Source organism: Ranitomeya variabilis, chromosome 4 (assembly GCF_051348905.1).
Source record: "Ranitomeya variabilis isolate aRanVar5 chromosome 4, aRanVar5.hap1, whole genome shotgun sequence".
NCBI classification, from domain to species: Eukaryota; Metazoa; Chordata; class Amphibia; order Anura; family Dendrobatidae; genus Ranitomeya; species Ranitomeya variabilis.
Window position 1 is genome coordinate 523,875,126 of NC_135235.1, and position 14,016 is coordinate 523,889,141.

The window sequence follows — 14,016 nt, forward strand, 5'->3', positions numbered from 1 at the left end:
GAGTACAGTATTGTTTGTTGTTATAACTGCAGCCAGAATAGAAACTTAATTGAACGGAATCAATCTCTTTAAGGAGGTGGCTAAATACTATAGCTGACCGCAACGCGTATAGCATCATTCGCACGTTGAGTATTTGGTGAGTTTTTTAACCTCAGTATTTGTAAGCCAAATCCAGGAGTGGGTGATGAATGTAGAAGTGGTGCATATGTTTCTATTATACTTTTCCTCTGATTGTTCCTCTCCTGGTTTTGGCTTAAAAATACTGAAGTAAATAACTGACCAAATACTAAACGTGGCCTGTTGGTGGAGGGTCAGTGGCTTTATGTTTATGAAACGTATATCATTGGCAATTTTGGCCATTGCTAAAATTGTACAGAGTTTGAGCCATCTGACAGGTCTGTTTTAGCCCTAAAACCACCAACATGTGAGGTGAATATCTTTCATTATCCAGTTAAAATGTCACCTGTCAAGGATTAAGATTAGAACTGTACAAAATGATTAGAAGAAGCTTGGTCCGGTGTCCATGTTGCTACTCCAAGCAGATCAATGCAGCAAAAACTTCTTCGGCTGACACTTGAATGCCAACTTCCTGGTCGTCTCATTTGATTACTAGGTCCTTGGAGGAGCCCAAGTGCCAGCAAAGGAAGTTTTCATTGCCGTGGTCCAGCTGCAACAAAGTACCAACAGACCATTGCCAGACCATGGATATAGTATACAGCAAGTTAACATTCAGTTCTTGAAGTTGATGTGTTGCAAGCTGGAAAAATGTGCAAGAGCAAGTGTCGTGAGAAATTTTCACACTGGGCATATTGTGATGGTTATGTGACTGTCAGAGCATAATCAAATTAGCAGGTCTTGTGGGTGTTCCCAATATAAAGTGATTAGTATCTACTAAAGAGGTTCAAGAAGGACAGCTGGTAAACTGGAGACAAGGTGACAGGTGCCCGAGGCTCACTGATGCTCGCAGGGCACGAATCTGGTCTGTATGGTCTGATCTTACATAATGACTGTTATAGCACAAATTTTGGGAAAAGTGAATGCTGGCTACGATGAGGGCTGTGGAGTCGGTGTCTATTTTGATGGAGTCGAAATCGATATAAAATGGGGCGACTGAGACTCCTAAAATATATAACAAATTGGGTACAGTAAATCAGTGCAGAATGTGCTGTAAATGTTTTCAGAATAATTTGGGAAAGTTCTGAAATGTCCTATAAATGTCTGTTCTGTTCCTGATCTAAGGATCTGGGCTTTTAGCTGAGATGATTCTGTGCTGCTCTTTATCTACATGCTCAGTAGTGACCAGTGCTGTGGAGTCAAGAGTCGGAGTCAGGGAAATTGAGAAGTTGGAGGTTTGGCTTGCCAACTTCACAGCCCTGGCTATGAGTGAAAGGTGCCATCACGCTACGTGAGGCCTTATTCACACATCAGTATTTTTTATCAGTATTTCATCAGTATTTTCCAAAACCATGAATGTCTCTGAAACATAGAACAGGTGTCAGTCTTTCAATTATAGTTTTTCTCTGTAAGTTTCACTCTTGCTTCGGCATACAAACACTGATTAAAATACTGACCAAATATTGTTGTGTGAATACGTTTTTTAGTGTATGTATTTTGTGTATAGCCATGTAGTACAAAATTTTAAGTTTTAATATTGTGGCTGATGGGTATACATATCTGTATTAGAGATGGTACAAATCGATTTGCACGGCACAGTACATCGACCAGGCCAAGTTCGGTAATCTGTGTCCTTTGGAAGGGAGCACCTTGAACCGTCTTTTACCTGTCGGTATCACCATTTCCTTTTTCTTTCCCACTTTTGATTTGGCGTTATCATGTGATGTACGTGTGGTGTTATGCCAGGCCTGTGATCAAATGAATAGCCGTGGACACCAGGAGATAGGAGGCAGCACTCAGGGCTTCCTTCCGATGGCCACAGAATAATGAGTTGGTTGCTGGACTGATTCCTGCAAATTGATTCGCACCATCTCTAATCATTTATATAAGTTTTCATACCTGTGTCAGGTTACTAGACGCTCCTTTGTTGTTGGTCAGTTTAAGTTTGCTGAATGTTACTTCTTGTCTCATCCAGTGTGCACCAGTGTTAGGAGAATCAGGGTGATGGTAAATTCTGTTTCCTAGATCGGAAAAAAGAATCATTTATTATATCTTAGATGAAATAGGCTGATCATGTCAGGAAATATACCATGCAAATAAGTAAATGCTCATCATAAAAGGCAATGCAAAAAGTTATATTTCTTCGTTTTGTTGTTTAATTTTAAATGTATTTTTGTCATCACTACTATATCTATCCACCACATTAATCACTTACCATTTTTTGCTATTTTTCATTTTTTTAGGTGATTTATTTCCTTTGCAACTATTCTAATATCGGTGTTATTGTCTTACATTCATATTTGCATATCTTGTGGGTAAACTTGCAGCACCCTGTTCTCATTTTAAGCAATATTTTACTAAAAGAAGCAATCCAGCTTTTTTTTTTTTTTTGCACATATGCTTACTCACTATCAATATTTTATCTGTTTAATTTATTTAATCCCATCTCAGTTACATCTATACATTTCATACTCAATTGTAGGAAGTTATGTTGTGATCGTGTTCTCCAGTTTGAGAACTTGTCTCTTTCATGCATTGATGTGTTGCCAGAACATCAGTCTCTGACTTCCTGTGAAATACAGGATTGCAACATCACTTTACAAATCCCTTCTGGCAGCTCTCAGATTATTCCACTCCCTTTCCCCATTTAAAAATAGTGATAAAAAATTACCATATTTGATTTCTTCACACCCGTAAAGTCTGATCAAAATATAACATTGTTAAACATTAGTGATGAGCGAGTATACTCGGTACACAAGATTTCCCGAGCACGCTCGGGTGTCCTCCGAGTATTTGTAAGTACTCGGAGATTTAGTTTTTCTTGCCGCAGCTGAATGATTTACATCTGTTAGCCAGCATAAGTACATGTGGGGGTTGCCTGGTTGCTAGGGCATCACCACATGTACTTATGCTGTCTAACAGATGTAAATCATTCAGCTGCGGCGCTGAAAACAAAATCTCCGAGTACTTACAAATACTCGGAGGACACCCGAACGTGCTCGGGAAATCTCGAGTACCGAGTATACTCGCTCATCACTATTAAACATGTATGTTAAAAGTTGTGATTCAAAAGAAAAAAAAAATTGCCATTTTATTGGTCGCCTTTCCTTCCACAAAAAGATCCAATAAATAGCAATCAAAACATCACGTACCCCATGCTACATCGATGGAAAAAAAAATATGGCAACACAAAAACATTTTTAATTTTTTTTAATAACTTTAAAAAGAAAAAAAAGAAAAACATTTTGCCACTTAAAAAATATATATACATGTTTGAAATTGCCAACCATTGACCTGAACGCAAAACAAACCCCCCCCCAAAAAAATTCCAGAATTGTGTGTTTTTACCATTTCACCGCACAGGTTTTTTTTTTTTTTTTTTCCATTTTTTAGTGCATTGTACGGTAAATGAATGGTGTCCTGCAAAAGAAAAGACCTCACATGGCTTTGTTGAAAGAAAAATAAATAGGTTAAAACTCTTGAAAGAAGGGAAGACAAAAACAGAAGCGTACAAATGAAAATTGACCGTGGTGGGAAGGGGTTAATAATAGTTTATACTGCACTATGTAAGCAAAAAAAAAATTGATGGAGTGATTCTTTATGGGTTTGACCTTACAGCAGTGTTTTGTATATATGGTAATTTATTAGTGTTGGATACATCTATAGAATATAAATAACCCTCCGAGATCTTCCTGGAATTAATACCTGGCATGTTGCCCTCAGCCTTGCCACATTGGATCCACTTTCCACCTTGGAATCTCCAATGGTTCTGATCTGCCAAAACTACATCCACATGAAGAGTGTACTGAGCCAGAGGATCCAGTCCTGACACACGGTAACTGAGGAATGGGAACATGCGCCTGTGAGAGGGAATACATGCCAAAATATACAATATTAGTGCATTAGTCTATTTTTAGGTAATCTAGAAATGTAGAAAATGTTACAATTTATCTTCATATCTATAATATGAGTTAAAAATCAAAGGAGCAAATATAATCCCCCTCTAATCTGTGACAATGGGAACTTGTACAGATTAGAGGGGGATGCAACAGAAGAAAATCAAATTGGAATTCCTATTTGGTAGTGATTCACATGATATGGAAGAATCTTGTATAGTGGGAGAATAGGGCACTGTCCCTTATAACGTGTCCCATCTCATAACAAAAAAACCCACAGGGGCTTCTTATATGATATGAGTGCTTTGGCATGTCCTCTCATCATCCAATATCTGTTGTGGGCCTGCAAAATTACCCCCAGCAAATCATTTCAGAGGCGATAAGGAATGGATGGTTTGAATTCTATCACATGATTGATAGATAAGCCAATGGTAGATAAGTATGGCAGCCGTTTACTTAGCTCTCCCTATAGAGAACGTGTGATGCTAGTCACTACTCACGGACAAATCGTGAGCAGGGTAGTCAAATGTTCCAGTGTCAGATACCAGAGAGTGTAGTCATGTCAGGGTTCTGTCCTGGGCCCTGTATTGTTCAACCTCTTTATTATTGATCTAGATGAAGGAATTGAGAGTAAACTGATTACATTTGCTGATGACACAAAGCTAGGAGGGATAGCTAATACTAGAGAAGAGAGAGAGAAGATTCAAAAAAATATATAAATAAACTGGAGCAGTGGGCAGCAACTAACAGAATGATTTTTAGCAAGGAAAAATGCAAAGTAGTACATCTGGGCAATAAAAATGAAAAAAGCATATACAGAATGGGAGGAATAGGGCTAAGCAATAGCACATGTGAAAAAGACTTGGGTATACTAATAGATCATAAACTGAACATGAGTCAACAATGTGATGCAGCAGCAAAAAGGCAAATGCAATTCTGGGATGTATTAACAGAAGCATACAGTCTAGATCACGTGAAGTCATTACTGCCCTCTAATTTTTTTTGGTCAGACCTCATCTGGAATACTGTGTCCACTTTTGTGCACCACATTTTAAAAAAGACATCAACAAGCTGGAGCAAGTTCAGAGTAGAGCGACCAGAATGGTGACTGGTCTGCAAACCATGTCTTATGAGGAGCAGTTACAGAATCTGGGAATGTTTAGCTTGCAAAAAAGACTGAGAGGAGACTTAATAGCTGTCTACAAATATCTCAAGGGCTGTCACATTGTAGAAGGATCATCTTTATTCTCATTTGCACAAGGAAAGACTAGAAGCAATGGGATGAAACTGAATGGAATGAAACTGAATGGGAGGAGACAGATTAGATATTAGAAAAAACTTCTTGACAGGGTGATCAATGAGTGGAACAGCCTGCCAGGAGAGGTGGTGAGTAGTGATGAGCGAGTATACTCGTTGCTCGGGTTTTCCCGAGCACGCTCAGGTGGTTTCCGAGTATATGTGACTGCTCGGAGATTTAGTTTTCTTTGCCACAGCTGGATGATTTACGGCTGCTAGCCAGGCTGAGTACATGTGGGGGTTGCCTGGTTGCTAGGGAATCCCCACATGTAATCAAGCTGTCTAGTAGCCGCAAATCATCCAGCTGTGGCAAGGAAAACTAAATCTCCGAGCAGTCATAAATACTCTGAGACCACCCGGGCATGCTCTGGAAAACCAGCGAGTATACTCCTCTCCCCCCTCTACTCCTCCTTGGTCAGGCCTCATCTGGAATAAGGTGTCCAGTTCTGGGCACCACATTTTAAAAAATACATTGAAAAACTGGAGCATGTTCAGATAAGAGCTACCAGGATTGTGAGTGGACTGGATCTGGGAATGTTTATCTTGCAAAAATGAAGGCTAAGAGGAGACTTAAGGTAGCGACGCTGCAGCGATACAGACAACGATGCCGATCGCTGCAGCGTCGCTGTGTGGTCGCTGGAGAGCTGTCACACAGACCGCTCTCCAGCGACCAACGATGCCGAGGTCCCTGGGTAACCAGGGTAAACATCGGGTTGCTAAGCGCAGGGCCGCGCCTAAGTAACCCGATGTTTACCCTGGTTACCAGTGTAAAATGTAAAAAAACCAAACACTACATACTCACCTTTGTGTTCCCCGGCGTCCGCTTTCTGCACTGACTGAGCGCCGGCCCTAACAGCAGAGCGGTGACGTCACCGCTGTGCTGTGCTTTCACTTTACGGCCGGCGCTCAGTCAGTGCAGGAAGCGGACGGCGGGGGATGCGAAGGTGAGTATGTACTGTTTGTTTTTTTACATTTTACACTGGTAACCAGGGTAAACATCGGGTTACTAAGCGCGGCCCTGCGCTTAGTAACCCGATATTTACCCTGGTTACCATTGTAAAACATCGCTGGTATCGTTGCTTTTGCTGTCAAACACAACGATACATGGCGATCTGACGACCAAATAAAGTTCTGAAGTTTAATCAACGACCAGCGATATCACAGCAGGATCCTGATCGCTGCTGCGTGTCAAACACAACGATATCGCTATCCAGGACGCTGCAACGTCACGGATCGCTAGCGATATCGTTTAGTGTGACGGTACCTTTAGTAGCTGTCTACAAGTATCTGAAGGGATGTCACAGTGTAGAGGGATCATCATTCTCATTTGCACATGGACACACGAGAAGCAATGGAATAAAACTGAAATGGAGAAGATACAGAATAGATATTAGCAAAAACTTTTTGGCAGTGAGGGTGATCAATGAGTGGAACAGGCTGCTACGAGAGGCGGCGAGTTCACCTTCAATGGAAGTCTTCAAACAGAGGCTGGACAGACATGTGTCTGAGATGGTTTAGTGAATCCTGCATTGAGCAAGGGGTTGGACATGATGAACCTTGAGGTCCCTTCCAACTCTAACTTTCTATGATTCAATGATGTTGGCGGCAGATGAACAGTCAATAAAAAACGCAGATAACCATTTGTTCTTAAAAAGTAGTTCCACATTTAGAAGTATTTTGTCTGAGGAGTAAAAAGGTACTTGGGAGTTTAGGTGACCTCGATAATCAACCAGACTTAGGCGTTTCTCATTGGCTTGCTTTCCTCCATTGGTTCTGCCTCAGGTAAGTGGATGGACTGGTAAAAATGACCAAAAACCCCTGTCGCTCATAATGTCTCTCCCAAATTCTTTGATCCATTCAAACAAGGAACAAGATGGAGTTTGAAAAGCCAAAGCATCCTTAAGAGTATCAGAAAGACCTCTGTGGAAATGGCGCCTGAGAGCTTCATCATTCCTCAGAACTTCAGAGGACCATTGCCGTAACTCAGAACTATAGACCTCAGCAGTGCAGCCCCACGGGTCAGGTTGATGATCTTTGCCTCCACAACCTGGACCCTATCAGGTTTGTCATAGATCATCCCTAAGGCAACAACAGAAGACCATTCTTGGGTTAGTAGGGACAAAGAAAATTGCCAAGTCTGAGGGCCCCCTCACTGTAGGGATATGATAATTCCCACTCGCTGGGACTGAAGACCAGGGTCGTAAGGTAAGAAAATAGTCTACTGCTCTCCCTGAATACACAAAACTGGTCTTTCTCGCACGAAAATTTATCAAGAAGTGCCACTACTGATTCGGAAGAGACTAGCTGCATGTCAGAAGGTACAGAAGCTCATAACTACTGTCACTAGCAGAGAACTTTGTGGAACTCCCATAGTACTAGAAAACTGACCCTGCAGCGGGGATTGTGAAGATTCTAGCTTTTTGTGCTCCCTGGCCAGATCTTGAACCATCTGGGTCAGATTTGCCACCTGATCACAGAGTGTACGAACTGGATCCATTGGTGGAGAAAATAAACACATGGCCAGTTATAATGTGATGATAGTCACTGCTCACGGACAACCAGGGTAGTCAAACGCTGTGGGGTCAGGTACCAAGAGAGCATGTTGTAAACTAAAGGCGTAGTTAGGTCAGTTTCTGAACTCAGAATACCAGGAAGATAGCAGAGCAAAGCAAAGGGGCTAGACAAATGGATGGTCGGAGTAAGGTCAGGCTTCAAGAGATCAACAAATAGAGCACTGAAATACAAGGCAAACATGCACCACCAAGCAAATGCTACGACAGGCAGAGATCTGGGACTGACAGCTAAGTAGCTGGGTAATCACTTCCAACAGGGAACATCTGAAGGAAGCTCAGCATCTCCCAGTCTCAGATTGGACAGCTGAGCTGTTTATCAAAATACCAACAGTTCAGCACGCTCCTGCACTACATTGGACAACTGAGCTGTCGTTCACCAAACTGACAGCTCGGCATAACCTTGATTCCATAGGGCAGCAAAACTTTCACTGCACCAAGACACACTCTACATCGTGCCACTCATTACATAGCAAAATCCTGGTGACAGATTCTCTTTAAAGAGGTCTTGTCTGACCTTATGGTACTAGTCTGCAGTCAGACGTGCTGTAAGGATTCACCAGTGCCAAGAGTGGTGGGCATGTGGCTGCAAGTATGTGATTTTCATTCATATGGTCACGTGCCGACTAGATGGGCCTGACCTTGCTCAGTGCAAGTGTCTGTAAGTATGAAAATTGCATTCGTGCAGTCACATGGTCGCCCGATTGTGATGCCGCCACTGAAGAATCATCTCAGCGAGCGCACAAAGAGTGACTGCAGACTTGAACCCTAAGGCCACACAACCCCTTTAGGGCAGAGACAGACTGCCGTATTTCTCCTGTGATAATCGCCTCGCACTACACGGACTGGCTGGCACCTCTCCTGATCTGAGCATGACAGTATGATGGATTACTATGCAGCTGTCAAGCTCAGGTCAGGAGAGCCGACAGCCAGTACAAGTTTTACGATGTGATTCTCGCATGAGAAATACGGCAGTGTGTCTCTGCCCTTAATGTGTATGTAGGTGTTTCGTCTCTCCATTGGTATTTGTCTAGGATAACAGGGATTGGACATTTTGGCTTTCACCATGCCTGATCCTTGGAAAAGATGGGACATATGAGCCAGGTTCAGTGTGAAGAAGGTAGGAGGAATAATTGTGTTCAGACTATCTAAGGTGTTTGGATAGCTTGAGCAATAATTAGATATTCATATTACCAAGGACACAAGTGACATTTCTGTTTGTAAAGGCTCATTCACATGACCATATTCTTGGTCTGAGTGCTGTCTGTGGAAAAATTGGGACAGCACTCGAACCAATGTTATTCAATGGGGCAGTGCAGGTGAGCAAATCTTTGCACTGAGCAAATCTTTGCACTGAGCAAATCTGTGTGTGAAAAACAATGGCAACATGCGCTAGTTCCTTCTATAAATTGGATAAGACTCACCCATTCATGTTTATGGTTGAGTTACAAAAAAAATCGGTTGCCATATGGAGCCACAGTATGGCATGTGATTGTTACCGATACATTGGAATTCTGTAACACAGGAAACTGTAAATGGTCTTGTAAATGATTAATAGCTGCTGCTGTGAAAAAAAAAAAAAAACGGATTGTATGCGGATGACAAATGAGAAAAAAAATCAACCAATTTTTCTTAATAAATCGCCAAACAATTTTTTATATGCTCGTATTAACTTACCCTAAATGTGCGTGAAAAAAGTGGAAGTGCACAAATAATGATACTGTGAATTCCAGTAAAGAAATAAAAATTGTACACTGCAGAGGAAATGTGTGACGTGGCAGCCATTCATGTAAAACAAGGGAATGCAAGAGACCCTACTAAATCTAGCTTACAGAATAGGTTTCAAGTGAGGGATTCCCCTCTATATTTATATGGCCTAATAGGGCCTGTTCTCAATTGGTAGTACAGGGGAAGTTGAGAATTGCCCCAAAACCACACTAAACCAGTGGATGACAACTAGTGCAGGCACCTGTTCTGTCTAAGAAATTTTAAAAATATGAAGAATCGCCAAATTTATTATTGTGATAAATTTGGTCCAAAATTTGCATCTCAGATCTTTTTTTTATCACAATATTAATACAACTCCCCAACTGTGTTTTTTTTTTCTCTGCTTGTATGCTACTTTCGTTAACTACCAGAGAAGCCATATGTTTAAATCCTTTTACCATTTACAGCTGAAAATGGCATTTTATTTAATTTGTTTGAATGGAACCTGTCAGAAGATTTATAATGTCTAAACCACGGACAGCAGGAAATACAGACAGGTTCTCTCATTATGAAATACTTCTACACAGGCTATGTGCACACGCTGCAGATTTTGCTGCGGATCCGCAGCGTTTTCGCAGCTGCGGGTTCGCAGCGGTTTCCCATGCGTTTACAGTACAATGTAAACCTACGGGAAACGCAATCCGCAGTGCACATGCTGCGGAAAAAAAGCGCGGAAACGCAGCGGTTTACATTCCGCAGCATGTCAATTTTTTGTGCGGAATACGCAGCGGTTTTACACCTACCCCATAATAAAAAAACGCAGTGGAATCCGCACAAAAACTGTGTTAAATCCGCAATAAATCTGCTGGAAAAACGCACAGTTTTTGCCCTGCGGATTTATCTGAATTTACATAGCTGTGTGACGCATCTGTGTTTGGTGCACTTTTTTTCTCAATCAAACAGCACACTAAACAATAGCATTTCATTCATTCATATACACATCTGTTGTATTCCCTTCCCTTATGTGGATCAGACTCTGTCATTAAAATCTATGGGGATCCGTTTAAAACTGATGGAACGCGGAAGACATACTTTTTCGTCCTAGTTTAATCTGTTTTTAACTGCTTCATTGCTAAGATAAAGTTCAGACAGTCTACCCACTTCAGTAAAAAAAAAAAACGGATGTGAGAGAAAAAAACAAGCAGCTAGGATAACACCTGAGAAAAAATGAGGTGTGAATGTAGCTTTAAAGGGATTGTCCAGGCTTGAGTTTCAAGTCTGCAGTCACTCTATGTGCCTGCAGACTCGTGAATACCCACGGCATGCGCTGTCAGGATTCTCCGTCACTGGAAGCAGGAGGACATGTGACCACAAGTATGCAATTTGCATACTTCCGCACTACATCGCGCACTGTGAGGATTCACAAGTCTGCAGTCATATAGAGTGACTGCAGACTTGAACCCCAAGCCTGGACAACACCTTTAATTTGAAGAGAATTGTCATTCAAGCTGCGTCAGGTGAGGAAAAGCCAAAAGGAGCTGCCCAGTAGACTCTTCTCCCTGTCTTATTAACTCATCATTTCAAACAGTAGTTTTTTAACTGCCACAAAGTTTCAGAGTAAGACTGTGCACATGGTGTCCATTTCAGGTGGATTCTGCTCATAATATGTCTGAAAAAGTGCCCCATAAAAAGAACATAGTGCACAGCAATGTCAAGACAACATTGCTGTGCCCATTCTTCGTCTTATGCCACTCCTTTTAACTGCTTCAGGGTTCGGAAACCCTGAAGTGATTAACCGAATTGGCATGCTCATCCTTTGGACAACTTTCAAGGGAAGCCACCCTCTCTCTATACCTAACTGTACAGAGTGAAAGCCAAAGGTTGGTCCCCTCACAAAACTGACCATCATTGTTTTCTTGAAGTGGCTTCACTTGGGAATACTCAGCAGTTGCACTGGCATATAAATGACACTGTGTGTGCTTACCCCAAAGGCTTCATTTAGACAAAATGGACGTCTGAATGAGGCCTATAATATAGTTATTTGTATTGACAGAGCATGTCTGTATTTCATGCTGCCAATGGTTCAAGAAGCCCTCAACAGGTTTTCTTTTAAAGCACCACTCCAGCATTTTTTTTTATTGCACTGCTGGCGCTGTGCTTTAAATGTATTTCCCCTGTCTCATGCTCAACTGCCAGTGCTTTCATCCTTATCCAGCGTAGTTCTTGTCGGTTTCCACAGAAAAGTGATCTGTCGGCAGCTCCAGTGGCCCATGGAGCGTGTCAGAGGTCACTTTTCAATACCTACATCTCTGTGAGAGCTTCGTTCTGCTTCTCATAGACTTGCATTGAGTGATTGTGACTTAACTTCTGACTTACAGCCAGTCAAAAGTTATCGGCACAAGATGGTGCTACAGGAGCTGCGTTGGTAAATGGTAAAGCCGCCAGATGGTGAGTATAAGAACTTGGGCAGGAGGCTTACATTTAAAGCACCATTCCTGCTATGAAGAAAAACAAAACGCTGGAGTGGGCTACATTTAAAACCCCATGTAAAGCGACATTTTCTGTGAAAGCTTAAGAATTGATCCTTTATAAAAAGAAACGGTTAAAGGCTTAGTACAATTTTGTCCATGTAGAATGTGTTTTTTGTGGTATATACACGGTATTTCGTATTGTTTTTTCTGGTACTTCCGTCTTTGCACATTGGGTCCCACGTGGGGTAATGTTCGTCACATTATGCTAATTTCACTACTGCTGTAATCAGATTTGTGATTGGCTGAGGTCAGCTTAAATACACTCCCATCTCCCTCCATGCTATAGAAGAATTAAATCGAAACGCGCGTAGGGGTCTCTCAGGTCTTGTGTCTCTTCATGCGGTAAATATATTTTGAGGTTTTTCCATGGCTGCATATCACACCCGCAACTATCAGGCATTGCAATTAGGTGTTTTTGGTTTGACACTCTAGTACCAACGTTAGGGTTTCACCCTTGATACTATTACCTTCAGTCCTCCATATACGATCTGTATGCGGGGTTGTTTGTATGCACGTAGCACTTTCCATATGGGTGCTTTCCAAGGTTTTCCTCATATATACTTCCCATAATCATTGTGCTTATTTATGTGACATATAGCCATTTTATGGCATACATAAAATTTGCATTGTTACTGACACATTGATATTATTACCGTATATATTTACATGTGACCTGTTTTAGATCGGAGGCACTTTTTTACATCTTGTTTATTATAGCTTGAGGTTTTTCTTTCCGTTTGATTAAATAAATTGATATGTGTTTTTGAACTATACATTTTTGTGGCCTGTCTTAATTCTTTTGGCGTTGTCTTTGTGTGTTTACGTATTGCACACTATGGGTAGCATATGGACAACACACATTGCACACTATGAGTAGCATATGGACAACACACATTGCACACCAAGGGTAGCATACGGACAACACACATTGCACACTAAGGGTAGCATACGGACAACACATTGCACAGTATAGGTAGCACATAGACAACACACATTGCACAGTATGGGTAGCATACGGACAACACACATTGCACACTAAGGGTAGCATACGGACAACACACATTGCACACTAAGGGTAGCATACGGACAACACACATTGCACAGTATGGGTAGCATATGGACAACACACATTGCACAGTATGGGTAGCATATGGACAACACATTGCACAGTATGGGTAGCATATGGACAACACACATTGCACACTAAGGGTAGCATACGGACAACACACATTGCACACTAAGGGTAGCATACGGACAACACACATTGCACACTAAGGGTAGCATACGGACAACACACATTGCACACTAAGGGTAGCATACGGACAACACACATTGCACAGTATGGGTAGCATACGGACAACGCACATTGCACACTAAGGGTAGCATACGGACAACACACATTGCACACTAAGGGTAGCATACGGACAACACACATTGCACAGTATGGGTAGCATATGGACAACACACATTGCACAGTATGGGTAGCATATGGACAACACACATTGCACACTAAGGGTAGCATACGGACAACACACATTGCACACTATGGCTAGCATATGGACAACACACATTGCACACTAAGAGTAGCATACGGACAACACACATTGCACACTAAGGGTAGCATACGGACAACACGCATTGCACAGTATGGGTAGCATATGGACAACACATATTGCACACTAAGGGTAGCATACGGACAACACACATTGCACACTAAGGGTAGCATACGGACAACACATATTGCACACTAAGGGTAGCATACGGACAACACACATTGCACACTATGGCTAGCATATGGACAACACACATTGCACACTAAGGGTAGCATTCGGACAACACACATTGCACACTAAGGGTAGCATACAAACAACACACATTGCACAGTATGGGTAGCATACGGAC

General features: G+C 41.8%; 1 protein-coding gene across 1 annotated transcript in view; it reads right to left on the reverse strand.

Annotated features, from left to right (window-relative positions):
• TBX21 (T-box transcription factor 21) overlaps window positions 1-14,016 on the reverse strand; it is a 45,279-nt gene that overhangs the window by 5,069 nt on the left and 26,194 nt on the right. Inside the window, exons 2-3 of the mRNA XM_077252260.1 lie at window positions 3,820-3,974; window positions 2,014-2,135 (exon numbers count right to left, since the gene is read on the reverse strand). Coding sequence (XP_077108375.1) covers window positions 2,014-2,135; window positions 3,820-3,974 — 277 coding nt within the window. The remainder of the gene's footprint in view (window positions 1-2,013; window positions 2,136-3,819; window positions 3,975-14,016) is intronic.